This window comes from Gorilla gorilla, chromosome 3 (genome assembly GCF_029281585.2).
Source record: "Gorilla gorilla gorilla isolate KB3781 chromosome 3, NHGRI_mGorGor1-v2.1_pri, whole genome shotgun sequence".
NCBI lineage: Eukaryota > Metazoa > Chordata > Mammalia > Primates > Hominidae > Gorilla > Gorilla gorilla.
This window is the reverse complement of record NC_073227.2, coordinates 196,633,546-196,658,119: the sequence shown is the minus strand read 5'-3', so window position 1 is coordinate 196,658,119 and position 24,574 is coordinate 196,633,546. Positions and strand designations below refer to the sequence as shown.

Below are 24,574 nucleotides of genomic sequence, written 5' to 3'. Positions count from 1 at the left end.
TAGGCAGATTGTATCTTATGGTCTACCTTATTATGTTCAAAGTGAACCTGTTAACCTGTTTTGCCTGTGTTCCGTAGCTGTGAATGAGTCTGTGCTTTTGAAGGTACTATATCAGTGCAGCTCTAGTTGGAACACTGAATAATACTAAAGGGTGGATTTTTTTTTTTTTTTTTGCAACAAGTATATAAAAATCTTCCTTAGTTAATACTAGCATAAATTTGTTATTCTATCCCTGTTTTTCTCTGCTGCATAAAAAGCAAATGGTTACTAATTGAAATTACATCAGCACAAATGCAATTAATTTTGAAGCAGCAGGCCGGGCGCGGTGGCTCACGCCTGTAATCCTAGCACTTTGGGAGGCCGAGGCGGGCGGATCACGAGGTTAGGAGTTCGTAGACCAGCCTGGTCAACATAGTGAAACCCTGTCTCTACTAAAAATACAAAAATTAGCCGGGCATTGTGGCGGGCGTCTGTAATTCCAGCTACATGGGAGGCTGAGGCAGGAGAATCTCTTGAACCCAGGAGGCAGAGGTTGCAGTGAGCCCAGATCGCACCACTGCACTCCAGCCTGGGTGACGGAGCAAGACTTCGTCTCAAAAAAAAAAAAAAAAAAAATGGAAACAGCATTGTATCACTGAATGGAGAGTGATAATCAATATTCCCTTTACTTAATGAATACCTTTGAAAGCATAACTTGATCTGCATTCTGTGTTTCCTCTCATGCACTATCAGGGCCAATTCAAGTTCATTACAATATTTTAATGCTATCTATCATTCAAAATCCAGAATTTGAGGCATGTAAAACCACAGTATTAAATTTTGGGGGTGAAAATCATTATTAACGACTTTATTAAAACATCGTACGAAAAGTTATTAAAGTATTTTAAGTAACAAAATTTACTTACCTTAAATATTAAATGGCACCAAATTGAGTACAAATACATGTTATTGACTACATTGAACATGACCTTATTAAGTTTAATGTAGAAGTATTTATTTTCTTTAACCATATTTTCTTATGAAAGTTTAAGCCAAAATATATTTATTCCGCTGCAAATTAGGAGACCTTCAGTGTGTCACATTTTCAAATCTTGAGATATTTTTTGCCCCCATCCCCAATTTTCTTATTTCTACAAATTTCCGATTGCTACTGTGACATCATTATGGATCTCAGAATTTATCTATACTTCTTCTGAAATTTAGATTTTTAAATGCAACACTTTCGAAGTAATAGATTTCCCAAATGTACTCAACTCTATGCAATTTTCAATAAATGTATTTTCCATAAATCTACCTGCTCTAAGAGTTAAATAAAACAATAATAACTTTTGGAAGTGTGTTTACTAGTTTGCTAGGGCTACCACAACAAAGTACCATAAAATGGATGGCCTAAACAACAGAAATTCATTGTCTCACAGTTCAGGAAGCTAGAAGTTTGAGACCAAAGTGTCACCGGGTTGATTCTTTTATTTTTTTCCTGAGGGCTGTAAAGAACACCTGGTTCCATGTTTCTCCCCTACCTTCTGGTTGGCTGCTGGTAATTTTTGGCATCCAGTGGTTTATAGAAGTTTCACCCATCACTGCCTTCACACTCATATGATGTTTTTCCTGCCTGAAAAGCTGTGTCCAAATTTCCCCTTTTTTTATAAAGACAGCAGTCATATGGGAATACAGCCCACCCTAGTGACCTAATTTTTTACTTTTTCAACTCAGTAAAGAGCAATAAGGTCAATCTCTGAGATACTGGTGGTAGAATTTCATCATATGAATTTTGTGAGGACACAATTCAACTCATAACAGTCTTATGATAACAGTAATGTTCTTCCATATATAAGTTTTAAAGAAACAAAATTAACTAGTTGCTATTCTTACCCTGTTTCAGAGATAAAGAAACATAAAAGGTTGAATATCCTAATCTGAAAATCCCAAATCTGAAATGCTCCAAAATGTGAAACTTTTTGAGCGTCAACGTGATGCTCAAAGGAAATGTTCATTGGAGCATTGCAGATTTGGGGTATTTGGATTTGGGATGTTCCACTGGTAAGTTAATGCAAATATTACAAAACCTAAAAAAAAATTGAAATTCAAAACACTTCTGGCCCTAAGCATTTCAGACAAAGGATATTCAACCCTTATTCTATTTGTTTAGTTTAAAACATCTGTCTTATTAGCCTCAGGTGTTTGTAGATTTGGCCACAGCATATTTGATTAGTATTTTTAAGACATACTCTGTATAATTATCTTAAAATCTATTCTGTATAACTCACAGCTCCGTTTCATAGCTTAAAATCAAATTTTAGTACTAATATTAAGTTTAGTAATAATAATGGGAAATATTTGTTAGGCACTTATATATGTCCATACTATACCTACTATACTTAATTGTAGGACACTGAATCCTCTGATACACTATGTCATGTAGATACTAGAATTATCCTCATTTCAGAGATGAAGAAGCTGCCTCCTGGAGAGGATGACTGACTTGCCTGGGGTACATAGTGGGTGATGAAGCCAGATTTGAATTCAAGCATCTGGCACAGAGTCCATGCCGCTAACCTCATGATTAGGGCTTCCCTACCATTTTATGGTTTATTTGAGTTAATTTAACAGGATGGTTATCGGTTTACAAGGGTCTTTTATAACTCAGCAGTCATTTTCTGTTTTGCATCTTAGTAAGATCATTCATTGGTCATTGGAAAGCTCCTTCATTACAGAGATGTCCTCATTTTAATCTTTGCTTTTATCAACAATCACGAATTGTCTCTTTTCACAAATACAAGAATGCTCTGCAGGATGTGAGAGAACTTGGTAGTCTAAGATGCTTTTCTGTGACTAACAGACTTTTTGATGACTAGCTATAAGGAGGCCTAAGATGAATTTCTAAGTATTGTAAAGAAACTCTGCATTCTAGACTATCCCTGAACTTTAGTGCCTTTTAAAATAAAACACACACACACACACACACATACACACACACATAAACGTTTGAATCCTAAACTGCGGAAATAGAATTCCTAGAACAAAGCCTTGCCTCTTTCTAGAAACTTAAGACAACATCTTTTTTTTTTTTCCAGATTTTAACTGGTTTCTCAGCAAGGAAGATTTGGGGGGTGGGGTGTAGGAGGTGTAGACTCCTTCAAACATAGGGGTGATATTTTAAAATAATGTTTGAAAAACCGTGGCATTGAGGAAGAAGGGCCAGGATTTTATTTGCTGCAAGTGTCTGAAGTAGATCTCGTATATCGCTTCAGAACTGAACTCTAAATACTAGGACAGTGGACCAATCTCAGTGTGACTGTTGAGATATTAACTATGCTAGTACATAAATTGTAGGAAGAAATAAATAAGAAAAACTAAAGTTCTTATTTTTTCTGATGTCTAATGTAAAAGTTGAAAGAAATTTTCTGCTAGTCTCATAAGGTGGCATTGATAAAATAGAAAACTGTGTAAAGCATCTAGTTTAGATTTTCAAATACAAGAGACTTACAACAGCCAGAAATGGAAAATTGATAAAAAGTTTGCAACATGTGGATGCTTCTCAGATCACCGTAAGTTGTGACTGAAGTTCAATTAAAATAAAAATAACTTCTCAAACTGTTCAACATTTTATTTTGTTTATATCTGTTTGTTTTTGATTTTTTAGATTATTCAAGTCATGATATATACTCTTTGGCCAAAACTTTAAAAAAATTTGTATATTCTCCTATCAGATTGTTCTGGGATATAATGTTATATAATTTGTGACTGCCTACATTTTTATAATCCTAAAGTAATTTTTAAATAAACATTTTATTTTGGAATAATTTTAGCTTTACAGAAAGGTAAAGATGGTACAGTTTCCATATATACCAAACCTAGTCTGCCCTGTGACTGACACTCTACTTTAATATGGTATATTTGCTACAATTAATGAACCAATAGTGATACACTATTGTTAACTAAAAGTCCATGCTTCTTTCTGATTTCCTTAGTTTTTGTAAAATGTTCTTTTCCTGTTTCAGTATCCCATTCGGGATACCATATTACATTTAATTGTCTCTCCTTAGACTACTAAGAACTACAACATTTTCTAAGACTTTCGTTGTTTTCAAAGGCCTTGGCAGTTTTAAGGAGTATTAGCTGAGTAATACATTTTGTAAATGCACTTTGGCTGTAATATGATGTTTTTCTCATGATTAGATTGGGGTTTTGAGTTATGAGGAGGAAGGTTACAGAGATAAAGTATCTTTCTCATCACATCATATCAAGGGTGTCTAAAATACTTTTACTGAAAAAGAAAAACTAAACACATGAAATGACACATTATCTGACACATGCTTTCCTAAACAAAATAGTTCTACTAAAAATAATTACATAAAGAATTTATTTTATGATAAACATCCTGTATATAGAAGGTTAATACTCTATGGCTCTCTATTTTGTTTTTACAGAATACTTAAAACCTTGAAGTTTCTAACTTTGTTACTATAAAATTAAATTGTAGAATGTGATGCCCTCTAAAAAGTTTAGGGAAATACCTCCATAATGTATGAATTTCTAATTTCTATTTACAAATATACTATAGTTTAAATGAAGGCATCTGCAGGTTTAGGTTTTTCAATCAAATTTTGCAATAAAGCCAGGAATTAATCTCAAGGATAGCAAATACTCATCCTCAACTTTTTAGACTTGATGGCTCCCAAGGCAACAATCTGGATACATTCATTCACATTAACTGTTGTCGTCAATGTGATTAGCTCAATATTACACATTCAGGTGACACTTGACAAGGAAAATATGGTTGTAAAATTGGCTAATTCCAGCTCAAATACCCTTTCAGTATGCCAAATAGTTTCAAACATGTAATAGTTATTATTAAAATAGACCACTAGAGTAAGGATGAAATAATAACCACAGACTATTAATGGTCTTTTAAAGAATTGATAGGTTGATGAGTGCCTCTATTTTTCAACCAGAAATTGTATGCCTACTGTACTGGGAAAAATCTTTATGCAAAGATATTTAAAAATTATTTTCAGAAAAAACTCAAGAGCTACATTTTTTTTGACTCTGCCTTTCAATCAATAACATTTTACAAAAGATATTGCTTCACAACATATTGAGACTCCATTTCTTTATCTCTTTTTCTCATTTTGAGATTAACCACTACTGTAGTTTATATTTTAAGGTTGCTTTATGGGGAAACTAAGTATTTGGAGGGTATTAAAGTTAAATGTTCACTGAAGAATTAGTAAGACTAGCATTATTGTATTGGGAACACGGGTCAAAAGTACATTTCTCAATCCGGGCACAGTGGCTCACGCATGTAATCCCAGCATTCTGGGAGACCGAGGCAGGTGGATCACCTAAGGGCTGGAGTTCGAGACCAGCCTGGCCAACATGGTGAAACCCCATCTCTACTAAAAAATACGAAAATTAGCCAGGCGTGGTGGCGGGCACCTGTAATCCCAGCTACTCGGGAAGCTAAGGCAGGAGAATTGCTTGAACCTGGGAGGTGGAGGTTGCAGTGAGCCGAGATCATGCCATTGCACTCCAGCCTGGGTGACTGAGTGAGACTCTGTCTCAAAAAAAAAAAAAAAGTACATTTCTCAGACATTTACAGTATCACTGATATTAAAATGATATTATATTGTTAGTACTCACCAAATAGAAATTTCCTTTGCAGTAATATTCGCTGAAAAAATGTATATTCTACTAAGACGATGCCTTTTTTTTTTTTTAAATGGAGTTTTGCTCTTGTTGCCCAGGCTGGAGTGCAGTGGCATGATCTCTGCTCACTGTCACCTCCACCTCCTGGGTTCAAACGATTCTCCTGCTTCAGCCTCCTGAGTAGCTGGGATCATAGGCGCACCACCACACCAGGCTAACCTTTGTGTTTTTGGTAGACATGGGGTTTCATCATGTTGGTCAGGCTGGTCTCAAACACCTCCTGCCCTCAGGTGATCCACCCGCCTCAGTCTCCCAAAGTGCTGGGATATCAGGCTTGAGCCACCACCATGCCCGTCCAATGCTTTTATTTTTATATAATTTGACTTTATTTGAATTTTGTTTTCAATTGAAAAAATAAAATCTCTGGCTCGATTTTATTTTTTTTTAAGGACCTGTTACAAGGATTGATGTGTCATCCTGAGTTCTGAGGATTCATCAAGAAACAAAACAGAATCCCTGTTCCTGGGGAGTCCCTAGTATAGTCAGAATACACGGGAGACTTGTACATGAAGACATGCATGCTAAACATATTGATGAACATGCAAATAGCTTACAGTGTTTGCACAGAGAGAAGGGATTAAAGTCTGTGATAAAGAAGTGTTGACTAGTAGACACCTAAGGCCTAGTACAGTACACATTGTGGGCACACAGGACATTTTAATTACAGTGATGCACCCCCAATGTGTTCATCAGTGCTGAACCACGTGTCAGAGAGTGGTCCTGTAGGCTTTCAATACCATATTTTTACTGTACTTTTTCTATGGTTAGATATGTTTAGAGACACAAATACTTACCATCATGTTACAGTTGCCTCCAGCATTTGGTATAGTAACATGCTGTGTAGATTTATGGCCTGAGAACAATAGGCTATACCATGTAGCATAGGTTTGTAGTAGGCTACACATCTAGGTTTGTGTAAGTATATATTAGGATGTTTGTACAAAGACTCAATTGCCTAATGATGAATTTCTCAAAATGAATTCCTTTCTTTAAAGGATGTATAACTCTATTAACAAATTAGTGAGTAAAAGAGGCTCTTGATCTTGGGTTGGGAGGATAAAACGAACTTCTACAAGTAACCCAGAAGGTGTGAAGTAGAATGAAATACATAGAGGACTGCAGTCATCCGTGTGCTAGATCAGGATGGAGAGGTTAAGTAGATGCAAAACTCTGATGGGTCATGTAAATCTTGAAGTATATGAACATGATTTGTTGAGTGGATGAGACCAATGCAAGATAATAAAGAAGAAAGTATTGCAGTTAGTTTTTAAAAGTTGACTTTGTTTTTTAGAGCAATTTTAAATTGGCAGCAATATTGAACAGAAGGTACATAGGCTCACATATACTCCTTTTTCTTACATATGTGCAGCCTCCCCTCCTATTAAAATCCCTCACCAGAGTGGTACATTTGTTACAATCAACAAACCTACATTGACACATCATCACCCAAAGTCCACAGTTTAAATCAGGGTTTATTCTTGGTGTTGTATGTTCTGTGGGTTTGGACAAACGTATAATGTTGTGTATCAACCATTATAGTATCACACAGAGTGTTTCACTGCCGTGAAAATCCTCTGTGCTCCACCCATTCATCCCTCCCTCACCCCCAACCCCTATAGACAGCTGATTCTTTTACTGTCTCCACAGTTCTGTCTTTCCCAGAAAGTCATAGTTGGAATCATGTAGAATATAGCTTTTTCAGATTGGCTTCTTTCACTTAGCAATATGCATTTAAGGTTCCTCCGCATCATTTCATGGCTTTATGGCACAATTTGTTCTTTTCAAAAATATTTATATTTTGGCCGGGCGCGGTGGCTCATGCCTGTACTCCCAGCACTTTGGGAGGCTGAGGTGGGCGGATCACAAGCTCACGAGATCGAGACCATCCTGGCTAACACAGTGAAACCCCGTCTCTACTAAGAATACAAAAATTAGCCGGGCGTGGTGGCGGGCGCCTGTAGTCCCAGCTACTTGGGAGGCTGAGGTGGGAGAATGGCGTGAACCCAGGACGTGGAGCTTGCAGTGAGCCGAGACTGCGCCACTGCACTCCAGCCTGGGCGACAGAGCGAGACTCCATCTCAAAAAAAAAAAAAAATTATATTTTACCAATTGATTGATTGATTTAAATTGACAAGTAAAAGTTGTATATATTTATTTTGTACCACATATTGGTTTGAAATATGTATACATTGTGGAAAGGCTAAATCAAGCTAATTGATAAACGCATTACCTCACATGGTTTTTTGTATTGAGAACACTTAAAACCTACTCTCTTAACCATTTTCAAGAATACGACACACTGTTATTAACTATAGTGACCATGTCGTACAATAAACCTCTTAATTTATTCCTTCTAACTGAAACCTTGTGTGCGTCGACCAGTATCTCTCCCCAAACCTCATCACCTCCAGCTCATTTCTTTTTAGCATAGACTAACATTCCATTGTCTAGATGTACCAAGGTTTATGTATCCATTCACTTACTGAGAAACATCTTGGTTACTTCAAAGTTTTGGCAGTTAGCAAAATGCTTTAAACGTCTGTGTGCAGGTTTTTCTGTGGACATCAGTTTTCAACTCATTCAAGTAAATATCAGAGAGTTGGTGGCAGGATTATATGGCAACAGTATGGTTAGTTTTGTAATGCAATGCCAAAGCTGCTGTACCATTTTGCATTCCCATCAAAAATACGTGAGAGATCCTACATTGCAATTAGTTTTGTGCTTTGGAAAAATTCTTCTGATTAAAAGTAAAGGCTGGATTGAAGAGGAAAAATGTTTGAGGTAGGGAAAATTTATATTTTTTACTCTGTCACTTATGTTCTTATTACTTAATGATTTTATATATAGTTATTTCACTACCATGTTTGCTTCCAATTGTATGAGCAGTGATTTTTTTTTAGACTTTCTACATTTTAATTTGGCCATGTCATTTCTAAATTAATATGATTTGTTTTCTAGCTGCTATTTTGGGTGCCCCATTTAGAAATCATCCTGATAGAATCTTCTTGGGTTTTTCATATCTATCTATCTATCCATATATCTATATCTATATCTATAGATATATATCTGTTTATTGCTCTTCCTACCTGTTAGATAGGTAAATGTCTAAATATTTACCTAATAACCTAAATATCTAAATGCCTGCTAAATGTGTTTTTTTTGTTTGGTTTTGTTTTTGGGTTTGAGACAGTCTCCTTCTGTTGCCCAGGCTGGAGTGCAGTGGTGCAATCTCGGCTCACTGCAATCTCCGCCTCCCAGGTTCAAGTGATTCTCCTGCTTCAGCCTCTCTAGTAGCTGGGATTACAGACACAAACCACCATGCCTGGCTAATTTTTGTATTTTAAGTAGAGATGGGGTTTCACCATGTTGGCCAGGCTGGTCTTGAACTCCTGACTTCAGGTGATCCACCCACCTCAGCCTCCGAAAGTGCCGGGAGTACAGGTGTGAGCCACCAAGCCTGGCCTAGCTAATATGGTTTTAAGTGAGAAAGAAAGCAAAGCACTAGTTGAAAATGTGTGCGAGCTGGTATGCAGGCAAGAGGGTGTGCTCCTGTAATCACTCCCTTCCCTCAAAACCCCCAGTATATTACACAGGGAGGTAGAATCACACTGTGGCATATATTTAGATATTTTCTTTGGTATGCCTCATTCTGCTGACAATCATAATAATATTAAATATACCTGTCATTGTTTTGTTTAATTGCTTTCTGTGGTTCTTTAAAATTTTTCCTATCACAAATTTGGATGTAATTTTTTTGAAAAAATTTATCATTTCAGTCTATATAGTTCTGTTTTATTTCTATTGAATGTGCCAAAAAGTATTCAAGTGGCATTTTTTTAACATTTTTAAATATTTGAAGTTCTGACTCAATGATAATCTCTCAGCAGATTGACACACGTATATGATATCTGTGGTGTTCTCCTCGATTTTGATAAAGCTTATAATTTCATTTACATGATCAATTTTAAGAGCTATTTTTGTGTTATAATTTCACATATAAATTATACCTTGTATGTTGTCATTTGGTAGAAAAACAGACATATTCTCAATGGTCTGAAACATATCTCACTTCATCCCAGGACAATGATATGAAGAGATGTACCAATATTTATTTCCAAGACTTTTTCTTGTCTTGCACAACTTTCTGAAGGAAGGTCACAATGGAGGGGCTGATTTAAAGAGCAAAAACTCACATGCTGGTTTAGGGATCATATGCTTTCAAACAACGGAAACACCTTTAAAACAATAATTACATTTTAGCATGGCCTTCTTCATTGCTCCTTTTCAAGTTTAAAAATGAAAACTAACATCCTCAGTGACTTTCAGTGACTTTTTTTTTTTTTTTTTTTTTGAGACAGAGTCTCACTCTGTCATCCAGGCTGGAGTGCAATGGTGTGATCTCAGCTCACTGAAACCTCCACCTCCTGGGTTCAAGTGATTCTCTTGGCTCAGCCTCCCAAGTAGCTGGAATTACAGGAGCCCTGCTACCACACCTGGCTAATTTTTATGTTTTTAGTAGAGACGGGGTTTCGCCATTTCATCTGAAATTAAATGCCTGTCAAGGAATGGATACTGGTTATCACTCACTTCTAATGAAATTATATTTTTCTTTGATATTGAGATATATTCAATGTGTCAACGTTGTTTAAATTCTCCATCTGACTTAGAAAGATAACATTCTAGTGTTTTTATCAGAGTTATATATAAATTTATTATGTATATACTAAGTATATACTGATTGCACAATTAAATGTATTCAGGGTTTGCCTGTAAATCTGATATCTTAATTTTTTTGGTTACTTAGCCAAATATTTTAAAATGAAAGTTAGAATAACCAAGGTAGAAAAGTCCATAATAATTGTTCATCAGTGGCAGAATTACCTTACTTGCAGGGGTGGTAGTAAAAAGTGTCACACTGTTAACCTAAGTGAGAAAATATAGCCATAGCTAGAATTTTTCTTCCACATAAATCAGACCAGCATATGCATTCAATGACAGTTTACTTGATTTTTTTTTTTTTGCTTCTTCATTCTAATTTTTGTTAATTTGAGGAAGAAGAAGCAAGACCCTTGTTAACAGGGGAATTTGAGTAGTTTTAGCTCACCTGTGGTTACCCTGTTTTATTAAGTAATAGCAACACTTTCTTTTTGTGCTTTTAAAAAATTGTGATTATATTAGTGTATACTTTTTCCAGCAATATTTTTGTTATTTTTTTAGCAACATATTTCCTTTATTCCACATTATATTTCTAAGAAAATATTTACAAGCCAAGAGTATGTCTAGTGTTTCTATTTTTTCACATAATATATTAAAATTTTCAACACATGAATTCATATATTTATCATTAGTGCCATACTTGGTTGTAGACAACTTTTATGTCCATATACTTTTTTTTTTTTGAGATGGAGTCTTGCTCTGTCACCCAGGCTGGAGTGCAATGGCATGATCTCGGCTCACTGAAACCTCTGCCTCCCAGATTCAAGTGATTCTCCTGCCTCAGCCTCCTGAGTAGCTGGGATTACATGTCTGGCTAATTTTTGTATTTTTAGTAGAGACGGGGTTTCAACATGTTGGTCAGGCTGGTCTTGAACTCCTGACCTCGTGATCCACCTGCCTCGGCCTCCCAAATTGCTGGGATTACAGGTGTGAACCACTGCACCCGGACTATATACTTTTTTTTAATTTTGCTCTCCCCCAAAATCTTTTACTTGTCCTCATCTTTTCCAACAAATGAGGAATCATCATCTTGTAAAATCTTGAGATTTGTCAGTTTAAAAATGACATTTAACGTCAATACTGTATTATTGTGAACAGTTGCCTTTTATTTGTCATATTTTTATTTTTAGTTATCAGTTAATATATCAAAACCCAATAAATCATAATGATAAACACATGGTAAGATATATTTCCTCACAAGACAAACCTTACATTCACACCATTGTTCATTCAACAGATGTTTGTTGAGTGTCTACTGTGTCCCAGGCACTATTTTGAGCCTTAGAGATAAGCAGTAAGTAAAACAGACAGAAAGTTGAATATATTTCCCCATCTAAGCACAAGAGCTCATGCTCTGATTTCTATTAATTTTAACTGGTAATAAAATAACTCTGGATAATATGACATGATAAACTTATCAAGAGTGTGCTTGCCTTTCTAGTGCAATTTTCATGACTATCATTTTGTGGCTTTAGACATTATGTAAACCTGTTCCATTTAAAAAATAAATTTATGGAACATAATAATCAGTTTTGGTTATGTTATTTTTCTCTTAACTATTTTTTAAAAAGGACATTGAATACTTTCAATACTCTTTTACCTTCTGCAAAGTAACAATACGTAGTAATACTGTATTCGTTATTTCAATGGGCTATTTTTATTTTACTCTTTAAAAAAAGGTATCTCCACCGAGTGCAGTGGCTTACTCCTGTAATCCCAGAACTTTTGGAGGCCAAGGTGGGCGGATTGTCTGAGCTCAGGAGTTTGTGACCAGCCTGGGCAACATGGTGAAACTGTGACTCTACTACACAAAAAATTAGCCATGTGCTGCGGCGTGCACCTGTAGTCCCAGCTACTCTAGAGGCTGAGGCAAGAGTCGCTTGAACCCGGGAGGAGGAGGTTGCAGTGAGCCGAGATCATGCCAACTGCACTCCAGCCTGGGCCACAGAGTGAGACTTTGTCTCAAAAAAAAAAAAAGGAAAACGAAAACAAAAACAATTTATCTCATATGACAGGATTTAAGATTTTCTTCCTCTATATCTAAGGTAACATATTTTCAGCCCTTACACTCACTGCCTGAAGATTCTCTGTAGCTTTATCTCTGTAGTTCAGTGTAGGAAACCAGACTGTTTCACAGATCATTTTATTCTGATGAAATCATCTTTGCCAATTGAGATTGAAGTATTTAATCGTTTCACAGTGACACTGGTGATTTTTATGAACCAAACCACACAGTGAACACTTAGATCATATTAGCATTTCACATATGCTCATGAATAAATTCCTCAAATCATTTTTTGTTATATAAATAGATTTTATATTTTAGAACCGTTTTAGGTTTCACAGCAAAATTGAGGAGAAAGTACAGGGATTTCTTACATAGCCCCCTCCCCAACAAGTGGATAGACTCCCGTTATCAACACCCCACCACCACCAGAATGGCACATTTACAATTGATGTATCTACATTGACACATCACAATTGCCCAAAGTCTACAGTTTAGATGAGGATTTTCTCTGGGTGTTGCACATTCTTTGGGTTTTGCCAAATGTATAATGACACGTATCCACCATTATACTTTCATACAGAATAGTTTCACGGTTCTACAAATCCTCTGTGCTCCACCTATTCAGCCCTCTCACCCCCCCTACACTTGGCAACCACTGATCTTTTTACTGTCTCCATACTTTTTCTTTTTCCAGAATGTCATAGAGCTGAAACTACACAGTAAGTGAATGACCTTTTCAGATTGTTTTTTTTTTCAGTCATATGCATTTAAAATTTCTCCATGTCTTTTCATAGCTTGATAGCTCATTTCTTTTTAGTGCTGATTAATATACCATCGTTTGTCTAGATGTGCTGGGGTTTATATATCTGTTTATCTACTGAAGGACATTTTGGCTTCTTCCAAGTTTGGGCAATTTTGAATAAAGTTGTTATAAGCGTAACAAATCACTTAAAAATAATTTTCCGATCACAACTTGAGCATAGGTAGTTTTGGGCTATAATGCCGACAATGATGATGATGACTGCATATTTTTGAGTAAATTACATAATGATTTAGTAATTTTCTCTGCATTAAGCTATACACTGTGTAATTTCCAGAGCCTACTTGATTGTAATGTTTTTTCCCTTTGCAGTTGTAGTGATAGTATGTTCAGGTGTTCATTTTCTTCCCTTTGACTTGGTGTTCTCCTGCCTTAGTGTTGTGGTTTATAGCCAAGAGCTATTTTCTCCTCAGGAAAATTGAGACATTTTGATTGCACAACCAACATCTGACATCTAGTGGTTAGAGGCCAGGGATATTATTAAATGTCCTATATTATACAGGACAGTCCCCTTAACAAAGAATGATCTGGCCTCAAGTTCAGTAGTGACAAATTCGAGACACTCGGATTTAGATATCTGGCTCATGTCCGGTACCCCACTCATTCATGCCTTTGGCTATTTTATTGACATTAGTAGGTGTGTCTGGCTTATCATCTCATTGTTTTTTTAAACATTAGGAATAGTACCCTGTCAGAGTCTAAAGTTGAAGATCAAATAAGTCTTCACAACACATGTACTCCTGAGATCTCCTTTGATTCCAATATAGGAGTTCTTAACACTGGATATCTATCAGAATCACCTGCAGTGATTTTAAAAGTACAGATACAATTAGATGAGAGAGGCCTGAGCTTCTTTTTCTCTCTCACATTAACCAGATGATCCTAATGTCTGGCCATGGTGAAAACCATTATTAGAAGTTGCATTCCCTCAGCTATTGTCTATCTGTTGAAGCTTTGTTTAAAATCACAGGATTATTAAATTCTGAACTATTTCTGCCTTTGATAAAATTTAAAGATACTTCCTTTGTTGTTAAAGTGGGAAACATGATTGGATTGCTACTCTTTAAATTCATTCCAAGATGAGAAAATACTACCAGAATATATCACTGTGAAATATAAGGTTCTGAGCTAAGACTTAGCAAACTATTTTTATATCCTGTGCCTTGAAACAGTGAGAAACAATGACCTGAGTTCAATCTGATAGAATATTTTTGGTTATAAAGAGACTTTGGATACATCAGAACATCCATTTTATTCATTTCAATAAAGTTTAAATGTGCCTCATATCTGAAACTCTTCATTATATCATAACATTCCATTCAATATGTGGCATATGTTTTCATCACTTAGTTCAGAGACTCAGAGACTTGTGCAATCAGAGTCAGCTGGCTTCTTTTCATCAATGCTGCTGACTTCCAAGGTGTTATTTTTACCTCTACTGGTGCACATCTGCTGAAGTTGCCACAGAAAGTCTAGACCTCAACAGGGTGTGATTTTCTTAGACATTAAGTCTAAGTTCATAGGAGTTCAGATGAAAAACCAATTACATTTTACAAGTTATTTTCAAGTTAAATACACCGCAATCTCAATGGCTACATAATCAAGAAGCAATAATATGTCGCCTTTTTCTAAAGAACATGAAACCTTGCCTCTTGTAGTTCTGTTTCAATTTCTCTACCAGATTTCTAAAAGTGATTAGAATATCCAGATTGACATCAAAACAATAATTACATGTGGTTTTATTTAATTTCAAGTGATAAAGAAATAATTCATAACAATTTTGTTGAATCAAATGCTAACATGTGGTAGGATCTCAAGAAATTTATATTGAGTAAAAATAAAAATCAAGCAGGAAATATAGTAGGAGGATGCTTGTTTTGCCAGACATTTGCATGTTCTGATGAAATGCTACTAAAATGATTATGGGATAATGGAATATGTCAGATATTAATTAAATATATAGCACCCAATCTTTATCATTTTATACCAATTTTACTATCAAAGATCAATGAATTAACTAATTCAAATTAAGGAAGTTTTACTGAATTTTTTTTTGTGGGTCAAGAGGATTTAGTCAGCATTTTACTATATGTGAGTGATCCTAAATAATGACCAAAATGAGAAAGGCCAATGAGGCCACTTTATTTATGTAATTTCTACAGAACTTATCTTCCCTTCCTAGAATTACTATAAATTAAAATTCAGTGTCTGTTCAAAGCAATAAACACCAAATGGGACAGAAATAGTTTCCTTCTGTCCATACCTACCCTTTGAAAGTACAAAGTAATACATTTTTATTAAATCAGACTATCTCCTCTCTTTGAGTTACTGCTTACATTTCCTGCTAAGTGACTTTATATAGAACCTTCCCCTTGTTTACATCATAGCCCTATGATAAAATTATCATAATTTCCAGCTCGCAAATTACGAAAGTGACTATGAGGGATTAAGTGATATGTCAAACTAGTGACTAGGTCATCTGATTTCAAGTTCAGTAGTACTTTTATCATTTTTTTTCATTTTTCCACCATGTTTCCCAGATATTATGAAGATGAATTTCAGAAAGTGTTTAATCAAAAAACAGAAATTAATAAAGGCACACATATACAAAAATGGTTTTTAAAATCAGAAAAATTTTTCACATTCTCAGAGTTTATTCTAACAAAAGTAAGGGCAGCTTATTAATTTATTTAACATTCAGATGACAAAATATATATATCCATGATATGCCTCAAAATGTGAAGTTAGAAATAAATTTATAATTATGCAATATTTTATTTATTACATAAAAAGATTTTCTACGTAGGATTACGCATAATCAGTTTGAATAATTCTTCAATTTCAGTAATCATCAGATTCTGAAATAGAACATAAAATGGAAAGATCAAATTATATTTTAGCTTCTTTAAATACTTCAGTGAATACTTTAGTGAACTGCTACACCCTGAAATGCCACTAGTTTACATTCAAAATTAGAAAATAAAGACTTTTGCATTTTTCTAGAACAAAACTTATGCATTAATAGTAATGAAAATATTTTCTCACCGCACTGATTTACTCTATATCATCCAGCTTTGTTAATTTGCTGTAACATAGCTCAGAGTAGAAAGAAGATGTAAGTCAGTCCTGCGGTTTCAGAAGTTAGACCTTTCATTGCCTTGTAAAGTAGCAGTAACAACACACTTCAAAGTGTTCCAAGCTGCTTTGAATCTAAACCTATTGAATTATAAGTCCCATTCTACAGTGAACAGCATCTTCAAAAGAAGCTTTAGAAAGATCCCTAAGGGTAGAACAAATGAAAAATAAGATAGAAAGGATGCAACCACAAGGATGCTGATTACTCTTCCATGGATTTCAGAGTTGCTTTTAGTCCTCCAAAGCAATGTGCTTCAGGCTTCCATATCGTGTTTATTGTTCTAGAGACTATATATTAGCCTTGAGATCTACAATTGCAAATAATGAAAATGTTAATAAAAAAGACTTTTTCCCCCAAAGGTGTTCTTTTAAGAAGATTTCTTCACTTTCAGGGTGGTTTCCAAGAATTTCTGGAGGCTTTCTTCTAGAGAGAGAGCTCATTTTGAATAACTTTCCCTGACTCAAGAACTCATCATTCTTTTAATTTATCCAAACATGAAATGAAATCTAATTCCTTTATTCTATAAGACTATATAGAATTACGTAATTACATAGTATGCACAAAATATATGTAGCAAGAGTAGTAATCACACTGATATTTTCAATGATAAAAATAGCTAATATTTTTGTCAGAGCTTCTTATGTAACAAGTTTCAACGCTAAATGCTTTTCATGCATTATCTCATCTCAGGCTCACTTAAGTATGTGAAGCCAATTTAGAGTTATTTCCATTTTACAGAAGCAGAAACAGAAGTATAAAGAGCAGACTACACTCAAGCCAGCTGAAAAGCCTGTGCCTTTCATCAGTATGCCTGAAGACCCCCTTTTATTTCTAAATGCACGTGATATTTAGTTTAGGATCACAGTAAGTGGTATGCCAGTGATTGTTAAATAAACGGAGAGATAGGTTTCTACCTCTTGCATATCAGAATCCAATGGCAAAAGATGGAAAATGACCTGCATTATATCATAGGGTTTATTAGTGTTAGAGGTGAATGGGTATTGCTGCTTGGAGTATGCTTATCCACGTTCAGAGGCTTAGCTGACCATTGTCACTTAGCCTGGGTGCCTAAGCAATGATGTGATAGGGTAGGGAAGGCTTTGAGAGGGGAGAAATTCTGAGCTGACCCCTCCACTGTTCTGTGAGCTTCATCTATTGATATGCTTCATTCCACGTTCCAGAAAGGATAAAGACCACTTAAAAATATTAATATTATCCTTTCACTCTGGGGAAGATGAGTAAAATGTTTACCATATACAGTCAAGTGTGTCTAAAGACCAAATATTCTCTAAATTTCCACCTGGGCTATTTTATTCTTTTAATCAGTAAAATAAGGGGGAAGTGTTATTGCCTTATGTGACTGAAATCCTGCCATAAATCTTTATGCATATTTTGCCTCATAAGTGTTTGTTCAGCAAGACTAAAATAATTCTAAAAGGAATGTAAACTTTGATATTATTTTAAAAAAGGAATACCTTTTTTATGATAGTTACTCTCCTTCGGTGATTTAAGTAAATTAATATTCAGCAAATTTTATTTGCTAATATTCTTAAGGCAGGGTTTGTTTCATCTTAGATGTATAAAGTATAAATATGTCTGCCAAATCTTAGTTTAAGGACATTGTTGAGACAGATGTTGACCCCAACTATTAGCATTTCATAGTAGAGACAAAAAGGAAGTAAGAGTTGAGATGAGATAAAACAATATTATTAGAAAACATGTGTTTGAGAATGCTCTGGGTTTCTGAAGTACTGGGGCATTTAGTAACTGCTATTTAATAAAAAGGTTTGATCTCCTGCCTCTCTTTATATTTGTCATATAAATTCCTTGCTATCCTTAATCCCAATAAACTCTATGTTAATCGCAATATAACTTTAATATACGTGCATAAGTTCTATCATGGGATTGATTCCCATTTTACTATTTTGCAAAAGTGCTAATTTTAGTATATATTATGAGGGTTATTGAATAAGTTTGACTTGTTTGAGATTTCACCTAAATCGTGGGGTAAAATCTAGCTAATAACTCATCACAAAAGGGATGAATAGGGTTGAATAAGAGGTCTAGTTTCATTCAGTATATTTATTATATGCTGTACTGCTATTTTGAAAATGTGACTACTTGAGGTGTTAAAAGTTTAGCCAGAATGCACTAGTGAATCTATTCCAGTCTTTGATCAAAGTGTACTTCTGAAATTCAGAAGAAACAAATATCTATAGAAATGTAGATTTTGGCATCCAGGGGCTATATTTCAGACAGTTTTCTGTCTAATGTCTATCATCCATCCACTAATTCATACATCTACATGTCCTTTTATCCAGCATTTACCATGTGTGAACTAAAGCTTCATGTAAATCCATGCTTAAACTAAGTATTTTATTCAATTCTATCTAGGATACATGAACACCTTGTATACACTTTATAAATATTAAAAATTGTTTCTTAAATGTATTTTTAAAGCTTGGGTATTTTCAAAATTAAAATAATATTTTACCATATATAAGTATATATACTATACATAAAATATGTATATTAACATGCATAAAACAAAACAGACTTAAGTTTATAAAAATGTTTTAAAAGAAGAGTACACACTAATATTATATACTAATGTGATTTGAGAATTGACATATTTGTTAATGGTAAACATGATTAAATAGCTTAAATATTTGTGACATGACATGATGACAGTTTAGTCCTACAGAAATTTATTGACAGACTTTTAATTCTCCTGAATTCCTTTTGCAAAGTGAATACTTTCTAAATACCCAGGAATATTTTCTAAAGTTTAAAAAAAATCTGTGGTGAGATTTGAAGGCTAAATACATGGATGAAAAGGCATGATAATGCAGATGGATTATTTTTTTCTTTGTACATCAGAACTTCTGCCAAGATATGATTTTCCAGCAGGTTTATTCACTTAACCCATTATGCGCACTATTTCTCAACCTTCTGTGCTGCAAATCAACAGTGTTATGATACTGACTTATGTACTGTATCCCATAAACTCCCTATGATGGAGCTTTGCAGATTAAACACAAAATTCTTCTTTTTTGGTAGATTACATTTTCTCTCTCCATTTCTTTCTCTTTTGCAGTTCATTATGCTGACATATCTTTTCATGTTGGCCTGGCTGGGAGTCACGGCTTTCACCTCACTGCCAGTTTACATGTACTTCAATCTGTGGACCATCTGCCGGAACACCACATTAGTGGAGGGAGCAAATCTCTGCTTGGACCTTCGTCAGTTTGGTAAGTGGATATTGGATCTCTTAACTGTAAAACACCATCCCATATTGTTTTACCTACACAGCTGCCTCTAAAACATTATAGATCACTTTGGAATTATCAGTACCTTTTCTATGACAGAGATAAATTTATCAGAGTATTACTGCTAAGGCTATTCCCTTTAAATTTAAAGTAGAAAGTCAAGGGTGAATGGATGTTAATATCACAACATATACACATGTATATTGACCAGGATGTCAGATCACATTACCTGATATTGACAGGTTAGAAGTGTGGTTTCCTTTTCTTGATTCCTTTGCTCTTTTCCAAACTCAACGTGATGTCTGCATTCTACTTTTATCCTCCCATGATAAACTGCACAAAATGTCAAGTCTACAATAAAGATCACCTAAGAAGGACACAGTTCATTGTCTTCTGAAATGGGAGGGCAGCATCTTAATTAGCATTTAATAATAATAAAAACAAAAAAAAGTTAAATAAATTAGCAGTCTGCTTTGGTTATTTTCATTTAGGGCTAAAATCTCATGTAGTAATAATACTCATATGTATATGGGTTTACCACGTATAGACCCTATTTTAAGTATTTCACATGTGTCACATTGTTTGCTTCTCATGACTCTATATAGTAGGCCATACTGTTTTCTTCTTTTGTAGATGACAAAACTGAGGCACAGTGGGGTTGTTCAGTGACTTATCCAAGTTTATACAGCTAGCAACTGACAGAGATAGGATTCAAACACGGGCAACGCAGGTTGAATCAGAGGCTGTGTTCTTGCTCATAAGTCAACTGACTTTCATATTAAAACTTAGTACTGAGCTGGAAGTGGAAAGGTAGAGTATAATCTCAGCCTATTTGAGATTCTATGTTATCATGTGTAACATTATGGGAGCTACAGAATTTATAAAAGACATGCAAATCCATATTTGCAAATGGATTATTTTTTCTCTGAACAGACATTAAAAGCCAACCTACTAACACCTGGGGACACTGAGCGTTTTTCTCTAATGAGGTTTCCTCAAACTTCAGAAAAGTAGGAGACATTTCACTTAGATGGGGTATGAAGGGCTTGTGGCTTTATGGTTATGCTGTAAGTAGATTATAGGGTAGCCAACTAGCTGTGTGTTCAGAACAGTGGCTCACCCACCATCCTACAAGATGAAGCCTTCAGTCCCCATGTAGTGTGATCCACTACAGTACACTAGTTCGCATTTAATAATAATGAAATCAGGCGGGGCGTGGTGACTCATGCCTGTAATCCCAGCACTTTGGGAGACTAAGGCAGGCACATCACCTAAGGTCAGGAGTTCGAGACCAGCATGGCCAACATAGTGAAATCCTGTCTGTACTAAAAATTAAAAAATTAGCCAGGCATGGTGGCACATGCCTGTAGTCCCAGCTACACGGGAGGCTGAGGCAGGAGAATTTCTTGAACCCAGGAGGCAGAGGTTGTAGTGAGCTGAGATGGTGCCACTGCATTCCAGACTGGGCAACAGAGTGAGACTCCATCTCAAAATAAATAAATAAATAAATAAAATAATGAAATCAAAGAGTGCCAAATAAGTGAGCAGTCCTCTTTGTTTTATTTTATTTAGGGCAAAAATCTCACGTAATAATAGTACTCATATGTACATGCGTACGGGGGGAAAAGCAGAATAATATGCTCTATGGGTGACGTTCTTGGCAAGAGGGAATATGGACACTGGGGAGGTTTTACTCTCAAAATCAAATCCCCTGTAAATATCGGAAAGGGAGCCCACAGCAAATGTTACTGGAGGTCACTGCAGAACAGCTGCTTAGAAAGCCATGGCTCTGCTCTCTGCCCCTTGTCCTAAATGTCTTCCTTTTATTCTGCTGATCCTAAAAGTTAAATTTGGAAAATATGTGATTAGCCTCTCAAATAGGGTTGCCAGGTTAAAATACAGGGCACCCAGTTAAATTTGAGTTTCAGATAAACAAGCTATATTTTTTATTACAAGTATGGTACCAAATATTGTATGGGATATAGTTATACTAAAATGATTTGTTCTTTATCTGAAATTCAGGTTTAACTAAGGGACACTGAGATTGTTTTCACTGTTAAATCTGTTAACCCTACTCTCAGAGCTTCGGTTTAATCTTAAGAAAGTGTTACCACAGGAATACATGAGGGTCAGATTCTCTTGTATGTGATGGTTTATACTTTCAGAAATACATGAGAGATTAGCATGCTCTGATTAGGAACATTTCATTTCTTGTAGGATAATAAATGCAAATAAGTAGGTGATTAATGCAAATAAGTAGGTGATTAATGCAAATAAGTAGGTGATTATAAGGTCTTTGGTATTATCAAACCAGATTCTAAACTGAAAAAACATTGGGAGACTCTAGAAAAATAATATTTAAAATTTCCCCAAGTTTGTTTTCTAAAGGACAGAAAGAATAATCCTTTGTAAAAGATAAACAGACCTTCTTAATATTTTCAACTTCAAAAAGAGAAAAACTTATTAATTCTCAATGCATTCAAGTGCTTGTGATCCCCAAATTAACCTAATTTCACTGAAAGTATTGAGGCTTATACCACTAAGTATATAGGATTCCTTATGACATTAAGCACAGAATATGTCTTAGAGCCATAGAATTTTATAAATGGACTTCATTTGTCACCAGTCCAGCTGTCTGGTCTAAAAGAAATGGAGCCCTAAGAAATGAAATAATTTTCCAGGGATATAGCTACCCAGCAGGCCGTGCTGGGATGGAAAGGGGAGTGTCCTGAATCTTAGCACAATTATTTTCTACTCGACAGCTTTTCCAATACAATTTTTAGCAAAAGAGCTTTTTTCAACTATAATCTTAAGTAAACCATTAGTCTATTAAGTAGACAGAATAAAGGATCCTCAAAGATGTACACATTCCGATTCCTGAAACATATACATATGTGAGATTACTTTCAATGGGGAATTAGGGTTGCTAGTCAACTGATCTTAAAATGGGGAGATTATCCTGGATTAGCCAGATGGGCCCAGTGTAATCACAAGGATCCTTCAAAGTGGAAGAGAGAGTCAGAAGAGAAGAGTCAGTCAGAGATAGACAGACTATGGAAAAAAGGCAGAAAGATGCAGTATTGCTGGCTTTAAAGATGGAGAAAAGGGGCCAAGAGCCAAGGCATGTGGGTGGCCTGGAGAAACTGGAATAGGAAAGGAAGCTGCTCCTGCTTCTAGGGCCTCCAGAGAAGTGCAGCCCTGATGACCTTTTGGTTTTAGCTTTGTCTTCCAGAACTGTAAGAGACAAACTTGTGTTGCTTTAAGCCACTACATTTATGACAATCTGTTACAGCAGCAATAGGAGACAGATACAGTATCGAAAGCCAAGGTCAATTTTTTTCCCAAACTGCTTACTGTTTTTGTGATCTCCTACATTTACTTGATCATGATGGCAGTCCATGTTCTGTCAAAGCCAGCAAAGTTGCCTCTCCCTTGCAATTCTGCAAGCTTAATTCCCCTTCACGGCTTACTCCAACACAGGTACGAGTTCCAGAGTTAAGGATGTGAACATCTATGGGAGGCTGTTTTTTGCCTACTGCAGTCTACTCTCTGGCCACCAAAGATACACATCCATTTCTTTGTGTGAAATACATTCAACCTACCCCAAGTTCCAAAGGTTTCATCCCATTATGGCATCAACTCAAAGTCAAAAACCTTATTTCAATCTCATTAGTTCATACCTCTGATTGTCTTTTTTTTTTAAAAAAAAGAATGTGCTATATTATTTCTTTCCATATTATGTAAAGCATAAATATGTGGTTAAAACTATTCTTTGAAGCTTACCAATGTTTACAACATATTTATCAATATTTATCCAAATGTACCTTTTCTTTTATGGATTTGAAAGGAAAAGAAGGCACTTTTTAGATGTCATGCAGCCTTTACATGAGCTATTAAGACGTTCTGTTTAGCTCTTAATATAAAATCTATTGCTGTATAGTATTTATTTGCCCTCCAGATTATATGTCCTGATAAGACTCCTGAATGTATGTATATAACCACATTATTATCAAGAAGCATCAGAAGAGAACCATTCCTCAAACATTGTATTAGGATCAATTCAGAATTTACTAATATTCATCAAAAAGACAATTGCATAGATAAGAATATACTTTAAAGTAATTTCCCTTGTTGCAGAGTTGTCTCCTTAGTATATAGACGCTATCTTTTATTTTACAGGAGACTAGGTATTTAATATGTAATAGGAACTCTCAGCCTATAATGGCCATTATACCTACTTAGTGGAGGTATACATCTCACTCTTCATTCCCATGCATGTAATAAATTTATGCATTTCGAACAGTTCTAATGGCACACAGAGACATTACTTGATATAGTTGGAGGATTTATAGATAGCATATCATATTAGGATTTGCTGTATTTCAAACTGCATCATGAAATAATTTTATTTGTATTTTTGATGCTTTTATTATGATTTCTGTTATCCTCCAATTATATATTCTGTGATTCAATTACATTGGATGTATTAGATGTTTATCCCCATAACTTTATGAGAGGAAATGTTGAAACTGATCCTCATTACATCATCTAGATGTAAGGTTTAAAACTTTCCTCCATTACAACCTGAAGACTTGATAAAACTTAAGAGCCAACACAGAGAGAAAGTAGGTGGGGCTTCTTTTAGACTTTTAGCCAATCCTACCTCTTATTCAGCACACCCACACATGTTAGCGAGAGCAGCTTGTTTTTATCTTATTTCCATAAAGCACTTCTCAGTAGGATTTCATTTCATTTATTTGCTCACACTATTTTTGTTGCTGAAAGCAGGGATTCGATCTAGGTCGCAGTGCTCGCCACACAGAAAGCCAGTTACTGAGACAGAAAAGTATTGCCAGGAAGGAAGGCTTTTTCAGGCACTGCAGCCGAGGTGGATGGGAGATCAGTCTCAGATCTGT

At 35.3% G+C, this 24,574-nt stretch overlaps 1 protein-coding gene across 5 annotated transcripts in view; it reads left to right on the top strand.

Annotated features, from left to right (window-relative positions):
* The window catches only part of GPM6A (glycoprotein M6A), a 369,539-nt gene that overhangs the window by 330,487 nt on the left and 14,478 nt on the right, over window positions 1-24,574 (top strand). For all 5 annotated transcript variants that reach the window (XM_055385537.2, XM_019025323.3, XM_055385538.2 and 2 more), the window contains exon 4: window positions 19,487-19,640. In XM_055385537.2, the coding sequence (XP_055241512.1) occupies window positions 19,487-19,640 (154 nt within the window). The remainder of the gene's footprint in view (window positions 1-19,486; window positions 19,641-24,574) is intronic.